The sequence below is a fragment of the Lynx rufus genome, unplaced genomic scaffold, assembly GCF_022079265.1.
Source record: "Lynx rufus isolate CCGP_SWC_20201006 ecotype Redwood Valley unplaced genomic scaffold, mLynRuf1.p SCAF_2, whole genome shotgun sequence".
NCBI classification, from domain to species: domain Eukaryota; kingdom Metazoa; phylum Chordata; class Mammalia; order Carnivora; family Felidae; genus Lynx; species Lynx rufus.
Genome location: NW_025814834.1, coordinates 70,827,381 through 70,844,255, shown reverse-complemented (window position 1 = coordinate 70,844,255; position 16,875 = coordinate 70,827,381). Strand labels below are relative to the sequence as shown.

The 16,875-nt window shown below is 34.5% G+C and overlaps 1 protein-coding gene across 2 annotated transcripts in view; it reads left to right on the top strand.

The window, feature by feature from the left end:
* Window positions 1-1,863: 1,863 nt before the first annotated feature.
* SLC4A10 (solute carrier family 4 member 10) overlaps window positions 1,864-16,875 on the top strand; it is a 208,353-nt gene continuing 193,341 nt past the window's right edge. For both annotated transcript variants that reach the window (XM_047083717.1, XM_047083716.1), the window contains exon 1: window positions 1,864-1,944. In XM_047083717.1, the coding sequence (XP_046939673.1) occupies window positions 1,864-1,944 (81 nt within the window). The remainder of the gene's footprint in view (window positions 1,945-16,875) is intronic.

The window sequence follows — 16,875 nt, the reverse complement described above, 5'->3', positions numbered from 1 at the left end:
GTGTGATTGTATACATATAGCGGAAATAGAAATACTGCACAAGTTTAGTTAGAGGTAGTAACTTCTCTAAAGGGATAGTGTGAATCAGGCTATTGAAGAAGCCCGATGTCTTTATTGTTTTACAAAAAACAAACTGTATATATTTAAGGTGTAATAACTGTTTTTCCCAGATATATTGAGATATAATTGACATACAACGTTGTGTAAGTTTAAGGTGTATAACATGTTGATTTGATACATTTATATATAACAAAATAATTATCACCATATTATAACTTTCAAGTCTATAATACTATATTATTAACTATAATCACTATGCTATACATTAGATCCCCAGAACCTATTTATCTTCTAACTGGAATTTTGTACTCTTTGACCAACATCTCCCCTTTCTTCCCTATTTCCTGTCCCTCACCCCTTAGCCTCTTAAAGAAGCCCAATCTTTAAGATTCATTTTGACTAGTCTGCCTGATAATACATATTATGCTCATCAAATGTCATGAGTGGGAGAAGGGAAAGTATACTGAGTTATTAGTCTATATATAAAACATTTTCTGTAAGCACTTTAGCTATCATTAAATTTTATTTAGTTTATTTCACAGGTTTATAAACAAAATGTTCACAAGTATATAAATGAAGTGTTCATTAACTCAGGCTATACATAATGTGAAGGCTGTTTTAGGATAATATGTTGTACTTAGTGTCCTAACTTTGAATTCAGTTAAAATTGATTATAATTTTAGTCTATTTTTTGTGTCATTTCTAAAACACAGTCTATTGCCACATGGTAAAGAAAATATTTTCAATATTACACTCTGTATTAACTAACTGGAATTTAGTGTTTAGAGTCCCCCACAAAAGAAAATCTTTTCATTTATAATTTTAGAGGATATTGTTTTTCTGTTATCAGATTGCTTTATCAGTCTTAAATTTCCTGATTCCATGATGTTGTGGTGAAAGAAAGCATTATAAAAACCTTGTTGAACACAAATAAAATTCAGTGAAAAATCACAGTAAAAATGCTAATAGCTTACATAAATTTCTTTCCTAGGTTTAACCATGAAATTTTGGAATTTGATGAAAGCACATTGTATTTTGCATGTTACACTCTTTACAAGAAGATCTTAAAATATAAAAGGTAGTTTGATTTGAAGCATGTTGGTCTAAATAATATGAGATAAAAATGAAGTTCCTAGGAATTAAAAGTGAATATGTGCTTACCTATTTATTTATCGACTGTTAAACACAATTTTCAAAGATTACTAGAATAAAAATTCTTCATTTTTAAGGACTTCTAATTCTGATGGGTTGGATGAGTGATGATACATATGGTTTGGAGGGAAGATTCCTTTAAAAGGGAGTACAATTTGCTTATTAAATCATTATCTAAAGCTTAGTCATGTACGAAGAAAACTGCCTAATAATTAAGAGTTGATATTTTAACATGGTATTTGCAGCAGACACATTGGATACTTAATTAAGTAGAACATTGCTTATTTTTTTTTAAAGGATTGACAAAATCAAACTCTTCTTGGCAAGTGAAATTTTTATAGTAGCAGAAGTGGGAAATCTAAAGGATGTGGCTCATTCTCTGTTTGGATGATGCAGAATTGCTCCAAGCAGTAAGCTTACTGTTTTCAGACAGCATTAGCAGCTTCAGCAAATACAACTGTGTCATCGTCCCTTAATACGGGGGTGTTTGTAACCGCAAAGGGGAGACGATAAACAATATATGAGATTTGATATCTTCTTGATGGCTTAAACAGATACTGATGGACAGATCTGCTGTTTGATGTTTTCTTCACTAGCCCTGAAGATGCTGAGACATAGAGATGGCTGTGATTATCTTTTATAAGACAGGAAATGCAATCTTTAGGGGTTTCTGGAAATAGAAAGGTCATGCAGTCTGGAACCTGTGAGCCTTTTCAATCTCTAAGTCATCAGGTATGCTCTCATGAATTATGATGATACTATTAGATTGTTGAGTTCTTGCTTTTTCTAGCTCTTAGTCATGTAGAATATATTAATCAATGTAATTGTTTATTATCAGATTTTTCTTAGGAGATTTGAACAAGTGATATTTATAGTAATAGACACCAGCTGTGAACAATATGAATTTTAGAAATGCGTATGTGTGTGTTTGAGTTCATGTTTACTTTAGGTTTCTTTTGAGGGGGGCAAGTGAGGAGTAAGGAAAGAGATCCTTTATTTGTAATTAAAAGCAAGGTTTGGGGCTCTCCAGATTTTTTCATTAAGCCCGAATACAGTCATGTGCATCTCTTATTTCGAATGATAAAAATAGCACAATTTGTTCAGTATGATAAGGATACATCATAGCTGGCTGCTTATAGATAGTGAAATATTAAAAATTTTTTTATCTGGAATTTCTTAAGCATAGAAATAGATGTTGCTACCATTGTACAACCACAGGAATACAACTTTGATGAGTAGAATCATGTTTGCCCGCATCTAAGCTAATTTCCTAAAATTTATATTGCAGTATTTGAACTGTTTTAAAAGGCATAAGTTTAAATTATTTCCCAGATCTATTGAAATAATGATGCTCTTACTCCTCTTAATGTAGATGTCTGCTGAAGGCATTGCTTGTAGGTGAAAGCAGATGATAAATCTATTTTTTGTTTTTGCTTTGTGTTGTTGTTGTTTTTTTTACAAAGAATGCTTGTGACATTTAAGCTTGTTTCAGATTTTTTGATACAAAGATACTCCGCATTAGCTTAGTTTCATTTTCAAAATTAAAAGACTTGACTACATTAAACATGTTAATTACAAAGAGTAGGGAATCATCACAGCAAAGAATTTGGATTTATAAGTCCATTTTATCTTGAAACTCTGCTGGTTATCTTAAACTATTTTTATTAAGGTATAATGCATTTAACTTGGTTTTGTTATAACATATCTTCAGAATTGGATAAGACACTGTGCCCGTGTTTGACATTCCAATTTTGAAGAAAAGGATATTTTATTTTTTTACATTACACATATTTATTCCTTAGTTTTAGAGGGCTTGTTAGATATTTGACCAGGTATTCCATTTTAAATAAGCAAAAAGAATGTTGCAGCATTTCTCAACAGAAAGATGGCTTTGTTTTCATGATTTTGTAGCATGATTAGGATTTAATGCCTCATCAGGGTGATGCTATAGTAATGAAAAGGAGTATGTTTATCAAAAGACAGAAGTGGGAGTCTGAAACAGTGATTTACTTCAGTTAAGGGGTTGGTTTCTCCTTTTTAATTAAAAACACATTAAAAATTATACCTACTGATATTGGCTATAATTTATATGTTATTCAGGCTACTTAGCCAGCTTATATTCTTATTAGTAGGGAAGATTGCCATATTCTTAAGCTTGATTAGTTTTGGAATGATTTGGATATACCTTTTAGTTGCTACAAAACCTGTTTAATCTGTTAGAATTTATTTCCAGTATTTGCATGTATTAGTCGCTATGAGTACATTCTGTTTCTTGGCATTGCTTTGGGATTCTTCTAGGTATTGGTTTTACAGCATTCTGCTATTTTTCACTGTATTTATGACCTTTCAAAAAAACTAAACCATAAAGATTTTTGGTTATTTTCCTTTAGTGGCACTTACAGGATATCTCAATAATTTTGTAAGGTAAAAAAGCTACTGCCTTAGAGTTGTCATTTCTTTTACATGTTGGAGAAAAAGTTCTCTCTGTTGCTATGTCAAAATGCATTACCTTAAAAAGTAAAGATTGGTTAGAATGTCACAGACAGTTAAATTTAATGTCAACCCTTTTTCCTGTGTGGCCAGATGATCTTGACCTTTTGAATGGATTTGATTGTAAGTCTGCCCAGCAATGATTGGTCATCTGCTTTTTACAATGGCTGCCTCTGTCTTTACTATTTTACACAAACATTTTACATCATAAAGGTTTTCTAAAGGTAAGCTGTCTATAAGCAACGATTTGAGTAATTGTTCTGTTTAGTCAACATTATGTGCACTGAATTTGCACAATACTGCATTTGGTGTTGTGAGAAGTACAGCAAAGAAAAAGTTGTGTTTTGCTTTCAAGGAGATTCTGAGAAAATATACGCAATGAGCCATGCTCATGTTTTGAATTGACTTTTCAAAGACGGTATGCTACGATCAGTTTTAACTTGATTTATAAACTAATGAATCCTTGGATGAGTTACATGTAACTCTATAATGCATAATTTATTGTATCAAGGCATTGTAAAATATTTTTGTGTGTTTTATGAGCCATAGTTGGCAATTTATGTTGAGAGTAAAGGTGGATGTAACCCATTGGCAGGAAACAGAAGCAGGGACCTTAAGAATTAGCTCAAAAGAGGGATGTGACCAGTCTAGTCTCATTGTGTATTATGGAAGGGGACTTTGACTTCATAGGGATTAAACTTTGGAAATCAAGACTCGCAAGTTTGGGAGCGTTTGATGCTAACTAGGTCATTAGTGAGTTTTTTTCAATAAAATGGGGGCGAATGAGACTCACTTTAGGATTTGAGAAAGGGGACTGAGAGAAACTTATATGGACGTAGGCCTTAGCCAGCTGGCTGTTGCACATCCAGGCACCACTTCTTTTCACTTTCATACCAGTATGCTGGCTAAAAGCAGCAAGGAGGTGGGTAGAGTGGATACAAAACCCTTGTTTCTCCCAGAATCCGAAAGTGGGGCACACTGCCCCGTAGTGCCTACAAAGTGCCTGTTCTCTTGTATCAGAGCAAGAGAAAATTGACTTCAAATTCTCCTGGTTTGTAACAGCTAGCTGGCTGCAGTAAGATGTGGTAAGTATGGTGGTTGAGTATCTGGACTGCCATGTTCACTGGGTTCAGATCTTAGCTACACCACTTACCAGCTATGTGATCTTGGGCAAGTTACTTAACCTTTCTGGGTATCCGTTCCCTCATTTGTAATATAGAAATAATAATGGTACCTATCTCTAAGAGTGGTTGTGAAGATGAAATGAGGTGATATATATAAAACATTTGTAAAACTACCTGGTATTTATAACAAACACATTATTGCCAAAATTATATGTTGACAGACATTAGTATGTACATTCTCTGAGCTAGGATGAGCTATCAGCAGGTGTTAGTAATAGTAGTCATGTAGTTTAGTTTTGTTACCTTTCCTTCATTTTCCTTATCAAATAAGAAATTGAGTCAAAAACATATGGTATACTGAAATAAAGATGGCTATAAAAATGCAAACAAGGAAAAACATCCTACGTCTGATTGCATTATAACATTTATTAACTATAAGAATTGTGATTTGATGAAAAATGTTGTGTTTAAAGTTTTTTTTTTGCATCTGCTTATAGGCTGACTTAAGTTTCTGTTTGTATTCTGTGTAAAGATTCTTTGCTTTCTTATATTACACCAACTACTTCATTCATGACAAAAAAAAAGATTATGGGGGCTTTGCAGGTCTTCCTTAATTGTAGTTGAATATTAAAATTCAGGGGTAAATACCCAGGTTTAAGGGAAATAATAGAGAAGTTATATAGCTTAGACTTAATGATCTGAGTTATTTTTTTAATCATTAAAAATGTCCAAGAGGTCCCTGGGTGACTCAGTCAATTAAGCGTCCAACTTCGGCTCAGGTCATGATCTTGTGGTTCATGAGTTGGAACCTGGCATCAGGCTCTCTGCTGTCAGCACAGAACCCAATTTGGATTCTCTCTCTCTCTCTCTCTCTCCCTCTCTCTCTCTCCTCCTACCCTGTTTGTGCTCTCTTTCTCAAAAATAAGCATTAAAAAAATGTCCAGTACAAAAACGTTCACTGACAGTTAAACACACTTGTTTTATTTGTTTCATTTTAGTTTTATTGGTTAATGTTTTTATTCTAGATGAAAGACTAAAATGATACGTGTTATAAATCCAATACTGTATGTGAATAGACCAATTCAAGTTCCTATTTGATAGAGTATGCTATTTTGAATTGCTGGTGTTTATTTAATGTAAAAATATCTACAGTTGACCCCTGAACAATGCGGAGGGGAGGGGTGCTGACCCCTTGCACGGCTGAAAATTTGTGCATAACTTTGACTTCCTTAAAACTCAACTACTAAGAGCCTGCTGTTGACTGGAAGCCTTACTGATAGCATAAACAGTCAATTAACACCTATTTTGTATGTTATATGTATTACATTCTGTATTCTTATAATAAAGTAAGCTAGAGAAAAGAAAATGTTAGGGTAATCATGAGGAAGAGAAAATACATTTACAGTACTGTGTACTGTATATTTAAAAAAATCCACATATAAGTGTACCTGGGCACTTCAAACTCATGCTGTTCTGTCAAGCCCCAGAGTCCAAGTGAGTAATTTGATAGTTGGATGAAATATACATGCTTAAGTGTTATGATCTCTTTGCCTTTTAGTTCTCTTCTCCTGAACAATTTTCTCAATGTGCAGCTATTTCTTTCAAATTGGCACAGGGTCAATCAAATCTCAGCACAGTGCAATTTCTTCAAACAAACATACAAAATACTATGATGTTCTAGTAAGCACAGTACTGGGGAGAGATATAAAGACCAATAGGTCCCTGCTTCAGGAAGTCACAGGTAGTGAGTCATAAACACTAAATACAAGGCACTACAACAGAATGTAGAAAGTAGTAAGTAAGTGCCTTAGAGATTCAAAAGAGAGAAGAAAGAAGAGTAAATCATGATGCTGTGAATTCAGTGGGCAGAATATTTCAAGCTGAATGGGGACAGGAGAGGAGAGGCTAGATGAGAAGGTAGGGAAGTCTGAAAAGGTAGCATCTGAGGTAGACCAAGACTGGCCAAGATGGGAAAGGTCCTTTGGGGCAGAGGAAACAACATGAACAAAGACATGGAAGCAGAAAGCAAATAGTATGTTTGACTAGTATGGACTAGTTCATTTTGGCTATAGCCCGGTAGGAGAATTCAGGCTAACACAGGAAGGTGTGTTGGGACCAGATAGTACAGAGTCTTGACTGTTAGATTATGATTTCTAAACCGAGAATATGTCTATGTTGATTTACTTATTGGGAGAAAATAAAATAAAAAACCAAAAGAGCAGCACCTATATTTTGCAGTCATTCTTAGAGCTCTAACCCTCTTGAGACTTTGAAAATGAAAATTAAATTCCTGAGTAGATTTAGTAGTTAGTAGACAAGGTAGGGGGTAGAAGCAAAATGAAGGATTTTAATAAAATTCTCTATCAAAATTGCACGTGAGAGCATTTCTGTCTATCCACAACCACTCAAAAGTCCTAGATTTCAGATCCTAACAGACCTCCTGCTTGTCCCTGATGTAAACTCTATTTTATTGGTAGGTAATCTGATTTAGCTTTGGTTTTATTTTTGACATTTACTAGACCAAGGACAATCTAGAGGGATCATTTTAATACAATGAATATACATGTCACTATGGTGAATATTTGGATAATAAAGACTTTGTCTTAGGGAAAATTGGAACTAGAAATGCTGTTTATAATCATGGAAGTTTCAGGGATATTTTAGGTTTACTCATTGTTCATTTAGAAATGATAATATAAATCATCATTGCTAAATACTTTTAATATCGCCTTTAAATCTCCTCCATACACCAGAAGCATTTCAGTATTGCCTGTGGTTAGTAAAAAAGCTGGGTAACATCCAAGAGCAGATTTCCTTTAAATGTGACAGCTGGGGTGTGACTTTGTTATCAGACCCAGGAAGATGATACTTGTGCCTGGGAATTGTGAAAAGATTGGAATTGAATACTCTTACTTAGCACATAATCCATATAAAGTATGTCAGAAGTGAAACGCATGGAATACCACCAGTGTGAGTAAAAATGAAACCGGACACAGTAGCTCTTCTGGCTCTATTTTTAACAGACCCATATAATTGAGAATATTCTGTTTCTTTCTATAGAAGTCTGAATTACTTTAAAACCTGATTTTCTCATTCTTGTGAGGTTCTTATTAATCCTTATGACTTCACATTGTCTGGGAAAGGGTAATACTTCTAGTAGGGATCCAATAAAATTTCAGTACTTGTTTTAGAATCATAGATTCATTTCTGGGAGAAACCTTGGAGATCATTGGGCTTTGGGATGCTTTAAAACTTTAAAACATTTAAACATTTTTTCTCAAAAAAAAAGTAGATAAAAGACATTTAGTGATGTGATCCTTCCCCCACCCCAAGCATTTCAAAAATGATAATACAGAATGTAAATAAGAATTAAAGATAATTGAACATGTCTTTATCAAACTCTTCTTTCTAAAAGGCAAAAAGGGCCTGGTTTCAATGAAGCACATTGCAAAATGTGCTACATTTAAAGGTGTACATCTATTCGTATCCATTTCGTTTTTCTAAAAAAAAAATTATTCAATCTCATAAGAATTTGAGTCTATTGCACAGTATAAAGGGAGGCAATATGGCATAATACTTAACAGCTAGAGTTATCAAGCTGGATTCCCTTTGTTGGATCCCATATCTTCCACTTTACTGGCAATGTTTATTTTAGGAACATCACTTGAGCTCTATTTTCCTCAGGATTGCCAGCTGTAAAGTTGGGATGCTGATGTACTAATGTCTAGATTTCTGATGAAATCAATTGAATTAATCAATTAATACAAGTAAGGTAACTTGAAACAGTGCTTAGCTTACCAAGTGCTAGTCACTATAATTACTCCCCACTGGACTAGGTAAAGTTGAGGAGAAAGTTATAAAACCTACAAAAGATATAAAACAAATCTGTCTAGTCAAAGATCTTATGTATATACACACACATACACACATATTTAGGACATAGGTGTGTATACATACATACACATTATAGTTTAATTATATATAGTATACTAAGTAAGAAACTAAGTAGTTTGCCTAAGATTAAAATTGCCAGCAAAAGATATCGTGATATAAGATCCAAACTGGAAAGTCTAGCTCTAGAACTCCTGCTCTTAACCACTTTGTTTTACTGCGTAGGGTTCTGTAAATGTGAGTTAGATAGCCATGTGTAAGTTAGTATATTCTAAATGCTGAATTGAGATAAGAGATGTCAAGGCAAACTGAAACTTCTAGGGAAGACTTCTTGGCAGAGGTGTTAACTGACTTTCATTACACCCTTTTTTGGGTTTCTCTTCCACTACAAATAATACATGTAGAGTCATTAGCACAGTTCCTGCCATAGTGCTCAATAAATTATAGTTATTATTGCCATAACCTTTCTGATAGTTTCTTCTCTATCTTCCCTAATTGGTGCAATGTACTGTTTGAAAATCATGAGCTAATCTATACTCATGACTGAAATTACCCACCAGTGATTCTTAATTGTGACTATACATCAGAATCAAATGTTTCACTTTTTAAAAACATTGAGGCCCCAAGCTTATCTCAGAAATACTAAAGTCTATGGAGATGGAACCCAGCTTCTTAATTTACAAAAAGTTTTCCAAGTGAATATCATGAACAGCCAACATTGAGAACTGCTGCTGTACGTGGTGGTTGTAGAATAGAATGGAAGGGGTCCCTCGGTGGCTCAGTTGGTTAAGTGTCTGACTTCAGCTCAGGATGTGATCTCATGGTTCATGGGTTTGAGCCCTGCATTGGGCTCTGTGCTGACAGCTCAGAGTCTGGAGCTTGCCTAAGATTCTGTATCTCCTCTCTGCTCCTCCTCTGCTCACACTCTGTCTCTCTGTCTCTCTGTCTCTCTCTCAAAAATAAATAAACATTTAAAAAAATTAAAAAAAAAATTAGAATCGAATGGAATAGAGTAGAATAAATAGAATTCCAAATCTATAGTTTGTGTCTGCATCCTAATCTCTGTCTAGTGTTCTAGACATCGCATCTTATTAGACATCTCTGCTCATTTATCTTACAAACACCTCAAACTTGGTATGTCCCAAACTAACTTACTATTTTCTCTTCAAAACCTCTTTGTCTTCCATAGCATGATGACCTGATAATTTTGTTTCCACTTTTTTTTTTTAATCCTTACCTTACATCCAGTTACTAAGTTATGTAGATTCTTTCTCTTAGGGAGTCTAAAGTTTACCCCTTCTTTCCATAGTCTTGACCTTAGTGTGATTTCATATTCTTTTTTCACTGGGACTATTGTAATCATTTCTTAACTGATATTTCTTTTTCTTCCTGTTACCCATCCCCAAAGTAACCTACGCATCATCATTCAGCTGCCTTAGTACTCTTTCCAGAATGTAAAGCGGCGACTGGCATTTGCTTACTTACATTCATTCTAAAGCTCCCCATTACCTGCAAGATAATTTTCAGGGTTCAGAAAAGTGAGAGTATTTGTCTTTCTCTGACTTATTTCACTTAGCATAATGCCCTCAGTCCCAGGGGTATAGCTCAGTGGTAGAGCATTTGACTGCATAATGCCCTCAGTCCATCCAACCACATTTGCTGTCGCAAATGGCAAGATTTCCTTCTTTCTCATGACTTAATAATATTCCATTATATTTATTTTACCCACTTACCTATGTTGGACTCTTAGATTATTTCCCTATCTTGGATATTATGAATAATGTGACAATGAACATAGGAGTGCAGATATTTTTTCGAGATCATGATTTTATTTCTTTTGGATATATATATCCGGAAGTGGAATTACTGCAACATATGGTAGTTCTATTTGTAATTTTTTGAGGAATGAGGAAGTGACATTTATTTATTTATTTTTATTTGTTTAAAAATTTCTTTTTAGCGTTTATTTCTGAGAGACAGAGAGAGCAAGTGGGGGAGGGGCAGAGACAGAGGGAGACACAGGATCTGAAGCAGGCTCCAGGTTCTGAGCTGTCAGCACAGGGCCTGATGCGGGGCTCGAACCAACAATCCGTGAGATCATGACCTGAGCCGAAGTCAGACGCTTAACGGACTGAGTCACCCAGGCGCCCCTATGAGGAAGTGACATTTAAACTTAACCATCTTTAATTAAACTCAGTCTAAATTCTATTAGTTAGCTAGAGACAGACTCTCTCAAACCTTTGCCTGTAATGCCTTTGGCCCCTCTTTCTCTTTGTTTTTGCCTGGCTAACTATTATGCCACAAGATTTACTTAGATTAAGCATTGCCTGCAACTGAAACATTCCCTATTCCTTTAGAGTGAATTAGGTGATTTTCCCTAATGTTCCTCTGGATCTCAGTATTTACCTTAATTGAAGCACAATGCATTCTACATTGTAGTCATTGATTTTCCTATCTCGACTATGAACAGTTTAAGGGCAAAGGCAGTGTCTCATTTCTTTTATTTTTATTTATTTATTTATTTATTTATTTATTTATTTAGAACACAAGCAGGGGAGGGGTAGTGAGGGGTGGACAGAGGATCTGAAGTGGGCTTTGCACTGTGGACTCGAACTCACAGACTGTGAGATCATGACCTGAACTGAAATTGGACTCTTAGCCAACTGAACCACCTAGGCGCCCCTCTTTTTTCTTTAAAGCTACTACAAATACATTGCATGGCACATGGTAACTACTTAATACATTTTTGTTGAATAACAAAATAGGGAATTAGTATGACAAGTTCATGGAAAAATAAGGCTTATGTTACTTTGGACACCATTAGGAATTTATATTACCTGAGGTACATAAATAGGTACCATAAATAGGTTGAACCAGACTTAAGTATTTTAAAGTTAAATTAAGGAATTTTAGATTTTATGAATAGCTAATATAATGCCTTTGCAGTGTAGCGTATTGGTTAAGAGTATTGACCTGGCTTCAAACCGGTCTATGGCCCTTAATTGCTGAGGGTTCTGGGAAAGTTTCAGGGCCTCTTTAAGTCTCAGAATACTCATTCGTTTTTAAAGATTCCTAATGAATAAATGTCTGTAAAGTTCTAGCACTGTGTCTGGCACATTGCAAACCTTACAAAACCTTTGTTGTTGTTGTTGTTAGTTCTTATTATTACTGTAATTACAAGCAGTGCTGAGAAAAGTTGGACAGCTAGGGACTAACAGTTTCAGAATGTAGAGTTAGAATTATCTAGTGACTGACCATTCAAATGGCCATCAGAAAAGCCAAAATTTTAGTTCTAGTTCTAGTTCTACTATTGCCTTGCTGGAAAACTTGAATGTATCTTATTTTCCTCATACAAAAAATTACAGTAAAAGTCGCAGTGTTAATGCTTTCTTCATCAGGATGTTATAATCATGGGATATCTAAAGAAAAAAACCTGTCATGAAAAAGACTGGGGATGTATATCTTTTGAAGTCACTGATACCACCTGCTTTTGTACAAGTTGTGCCGTTTGCCTGGAATGCTCTTTTTATTCACCTTGATAATCCCATTTGTCCTTTTAAGATTCAGTTTAAGCATTAGTGGTATTATTGCATTCTTACCAATAGTAACATAGCTCCAAAATGGGAACAAACATAAAACAAATGGGTTGAAATCATAGGGAGGCAGTTTTGGTCTCATTCAGTCATTCACTAAATTATATATATAATTATATGAGGCATCATTAATTTATTAAGTAATTGTCAATATTATATTAGTATATAATTATATATATAATTTTGTGAGTGAATGAATCAGTGAATGAATGAGATCAAAGTCTGCCTTGCCATGATTTCATCCCATTTGTTTTAGATACATAGATGATAGATAGATCGATCCTGAGAATACAAAGGTGGTCTTATAATCTTACAATATCTCTAAACATTATCACTTTCCAAAAATGGAGTGGCTTTACTTATGTCGTACTTAGCTGTCTATTACTAGATTTGTTCAAGCAAAAATCAGACATATTGTGATATTGTAAATGGTATTCCTATGTTGGGGAGATATTGCATCAGATGACCTCTATGAATATGCCTGGGAAGCATAAGATTGGAACTTCTCACTGGAAGAGTGGGAAGAGCTAATGCCAACCAAATAGAATTAGAATCACATCTTAAGGCATGCTTTTTGTTTTTTCATAGATAATCTGTTATACTATTGAACTTGATTTTGAACTATATTCATAACAAATGGCAAAAAAGCTGTGAAGCTTACCACATAGGAAAGCGCTGATATTTTTATTTTTCTTCTGTATGTTGACATATAGTAGTTATGATTAGGTAACAATAATGAGATCCTAAATACAATGACAGTTGATGTATCATGAAGACATACATTTCTAGTCACTAATAAATGGTATTATGAATTGAAATTGTGCTTGTAAAACAAAAAAGAAATTGTGCTTGTTAGTTGTTTGATCAAACCATCAACAACTGATGAAAATAGAAAGCATTGTTTTTATTTCATTACAAATGCCTTTCTTCAATTGAATCTTCTCTTTTGATTGTCCAAAAAAATGTCTCTCATTGCTTCTATTATATGAAGAACCAGCTGTCACAGATTATATGAAAGAATAGATAAATCAGATTTTTTAAAATATGAAATTCTATTATATTAAATACAAATCCAGTTTCTTCATTCACATGTGTATCTACTCCTAACCTTCCCATGTTGCACTCTTTTTTCTCAATAAATTCTATGACTTGATTACATAGAGGGCTTAGCTTTTGATCCATGAGATGTATTCACTTTTTCTTTTCTTTTTTAAATTTGCTTTTCTCAATCACTTCTTGAAGCTAAAAACTTTTTTTGCTGCTAAGGAAAAGGAGATCTGGATTAGTGTTCACATTTTCTTTTTCTTTTTAATTTTTATTCATTTTGAGAGAGAGCTTGAGGGGGGGCGGGGAGAAAGGGAGAGAGAGAATCCCAAGCAGACTCCAGGTTTAGCGCAGAGCCCCACACAGGGCTAGATCCTAGGACCTTGAGATCATGACCTGAGCTGATATCTAGAGTCAGATACTTAACTGAGTGCCCTGTGTTTACATTTTCTATTTCTGATCCTAATTTTTGGTCTTTTTCAAAAGAAATACTAACTGATTTTCAAGAAAGAAGGATACAATATATTAAGGGTTAATTTATGTCACTTCAATAAGTTTTATATATACCTTCAATAATTTATTGCTATCTGGCAATAGCAATAGGTCCTATGCTTTTGGTTCCTATGCATAGGAACCTAAGCTTCCTAAGCTTCCTCTGCTTTGGAACCTAAGCATAGGTTCCTATGTCTTTGTATGTGCTAATCTTACTGCCTCATTTCCTGTCCTCCACACTATTTCAAGAATTATTCTTCTTGAATAGGTCCTACTAAAGACCTATTATTTGCGTTGTCTAATGTTCTCTTGAAGAAGAGGTCAGGAGCAAGAGACACTTGTGTTGAAAAGCTAAGATTTAGAAAGCCATATTATATCCTCCATAAGATAATTCACAGTAGTTTGAAATCAGATGGCTTCTCATTTCTGAACCATATGTATGAGTCCATGCTTAAAGTATTTCTCCTGTGCAGAGAAACAATTATTTTAAGAGGCGTTAAATTATAAAATAATTCATAATCTTTGCTTATATGATGGGAAATAATGTGAGTCACACCAAGATCTTTATTATGTAGATACACCCTCACTTTCCAGCTTCATTTTTATGCTTTTTTGGGTATCTTGTACTATGATAATCATATCAAACAATTGGGTTTTTCTAATTAAGTGTAATTTTTTCCTATGTCTTTGTATGTGCTAATCTTACTGCCTCATTTCCTGTCCTCCACACTATTTCAAAAACTATTCTTCAAAGTTTAAACTGGCTCAACTTCTTTTCTGAATTTTTGCTGAGGCAAAGAACATGGGTTTGGGAGTTAGATCAAAGTTCAAATCCTGCTTCTGACACTAGCTCTGTAATCTTGCAAAACTTACTTTATTACTGTGAGCCTCAGCTTCCCATTTGCAAACTGGGGATAATATCCTATAGAGTTTAGTGAGATGATGTTTGAAAAGCATCGAATATTGTCTGTGGCCATTATTATTAGCAATTGTCGTAGTTCATTCAGGCTGCTGTAACAAAGAATACTATTAACTATGTGGTTTATAAACAGGAATTTATTTCTCACAATTCTGGAGGCTGAGAAGTTTAAGGTTAAGGCTTCTGTAGATTCAGTGACTGGTGAGGGCCTACTTCCTCATTCATAGATGCCATATTCTGCCTGTGTCCTCATACAGTATGAGGCGTTAAGGGAGTTTGTTGGGGTGTTTTTAGTAAGTGCATTAATCCCTTTTATGAGGGCTCTGCCTTAATGACCTAATTACCTCCCGAAGACCCCACCCTCAGATATTCTTACAATGGGGGTTGGGTTTCAAAATATGAATTTAGTGGTAGACACAAACGTATAGTCTATAGCAGTAGTCATATGAGTCTTAACTGTTGATGGACAAATGATTGATAAAGGAATGATTGAACTTTCCTGGTTATTTCACTTCTGTAAACTACATAAATCTCTATATAAATTATAGACAGGGGTTCTTTCATAAAACTCTATAGCTCCTTATAAAATCAGTCGTATCATGACATTTTAAAGTCCTCCCATATTTGGGGAGCCTGGGTGGCTTAGTCAGTTAAGTGTCGGACTTCAGCTCACGTCATGATCTTGTAGCTGCTGGGTTTGAGCCCTGCGGGTTAGAGCCCTGAGTCAGGCTCTGTGCTGACCGCTCAGAGCCTGGAGCCTGTTTCAGATTCTGTGTCTCCCTCTCTCTGACCTTCCCCTGCTCCTACTCTCTCTGTCTCAAAAATAAATAAACATTAAAATTTTTAAAGTCCTCCTATCTTTAACAGCTTATTTTGCTGAACTCTTGAGTTCCATTGTGTATTTCTAAATTGTACGCCCTCTGGTTTAATCTCAGGGACTATGAAATAGACCTGTTGACAGATTTGGCTTCTGATTGGAAGGCTTACCATATGTCTATTTTAAAATTACACAATTGAAATTGTTCTGTAAAATAACCTCTATGACAAAATTAGGAACCAAGGACAATAAAATTAAGCTGGGATAAACCCTAAACACTAAATATCTGGCTACAAGACATTGTTTCACATATAAATTATAGATTTTTGCCATAAAGATGTATCTTCTTCAAAACATAATGGCAATCAGTGCTTCTCAGTTACTTGATGTTAGGATAGTGATAGCTAAATATATCTGGCTGCTTGCCAATTATTTGATTGACTCAGTTATGAGATATAATCTTTCTGTAGAATTTGAAGTCTTATGTCTTTCTTTGTTCTCCTAATTCCCCTTCCTTCCTTGAAAATTCTGAGGAAAGTTAGAGATACATAAACATAAGTAAGACGTATACAATGCATTTTCAAGTATTATTTTCCAAGTTACTATCATTTTTTCCAAATTACTATTAAGAAAATAAACATAAATTCTTATATAAACTTTGCATCTACATTTTTTCCCATTCTTTCTGTCCCCATAATGTTGACCCTTTCTCTTGGATGTTTTTCATTGGTTTTCTCACAGTTCCATTATTGTCATCCCTTTTCATTTTTAAATCTCTGCTCTCACTTAGCTATTTTGGCACCAATGAATATCTTCTTTACTACTTTTTTCTTAAATTCTTCCTTTAAGACCTTTCTTTATTTCATAAAAAAGCACATTCTACCATTCTGTTGCATTTTAAAGGCGTACTTTTAAATAACTACCCAGTTGTGCTCACTGTTTTGATGTAAATACAGTAATTTATCTCTATGCTTAAGTTTTCCATCGTTTAATCTCTATAAATATGAATAATGAAAAATTATTTACATTAGATAATCTAAGTGACCAATACTACAGGAAGGCTTAACTAAACACTAAACTATATGACATCAACAATAAAATATGTAATCACTAGAAAGTATAAATTTGAGGAAGTATAAATATAAAAATGTTTTCTTGGGGCTCCTGCGTGGCTCAGTTGGTTGAGTGTCTGACTTTGGCTCGGGTCATGATACCACGGTTCGTGAGTTTGAAGCCTGCATCTGGTGTCAGTACTAAGCCCATTTCGGATCCTCTGTCCCCCTCTCTCTGCCC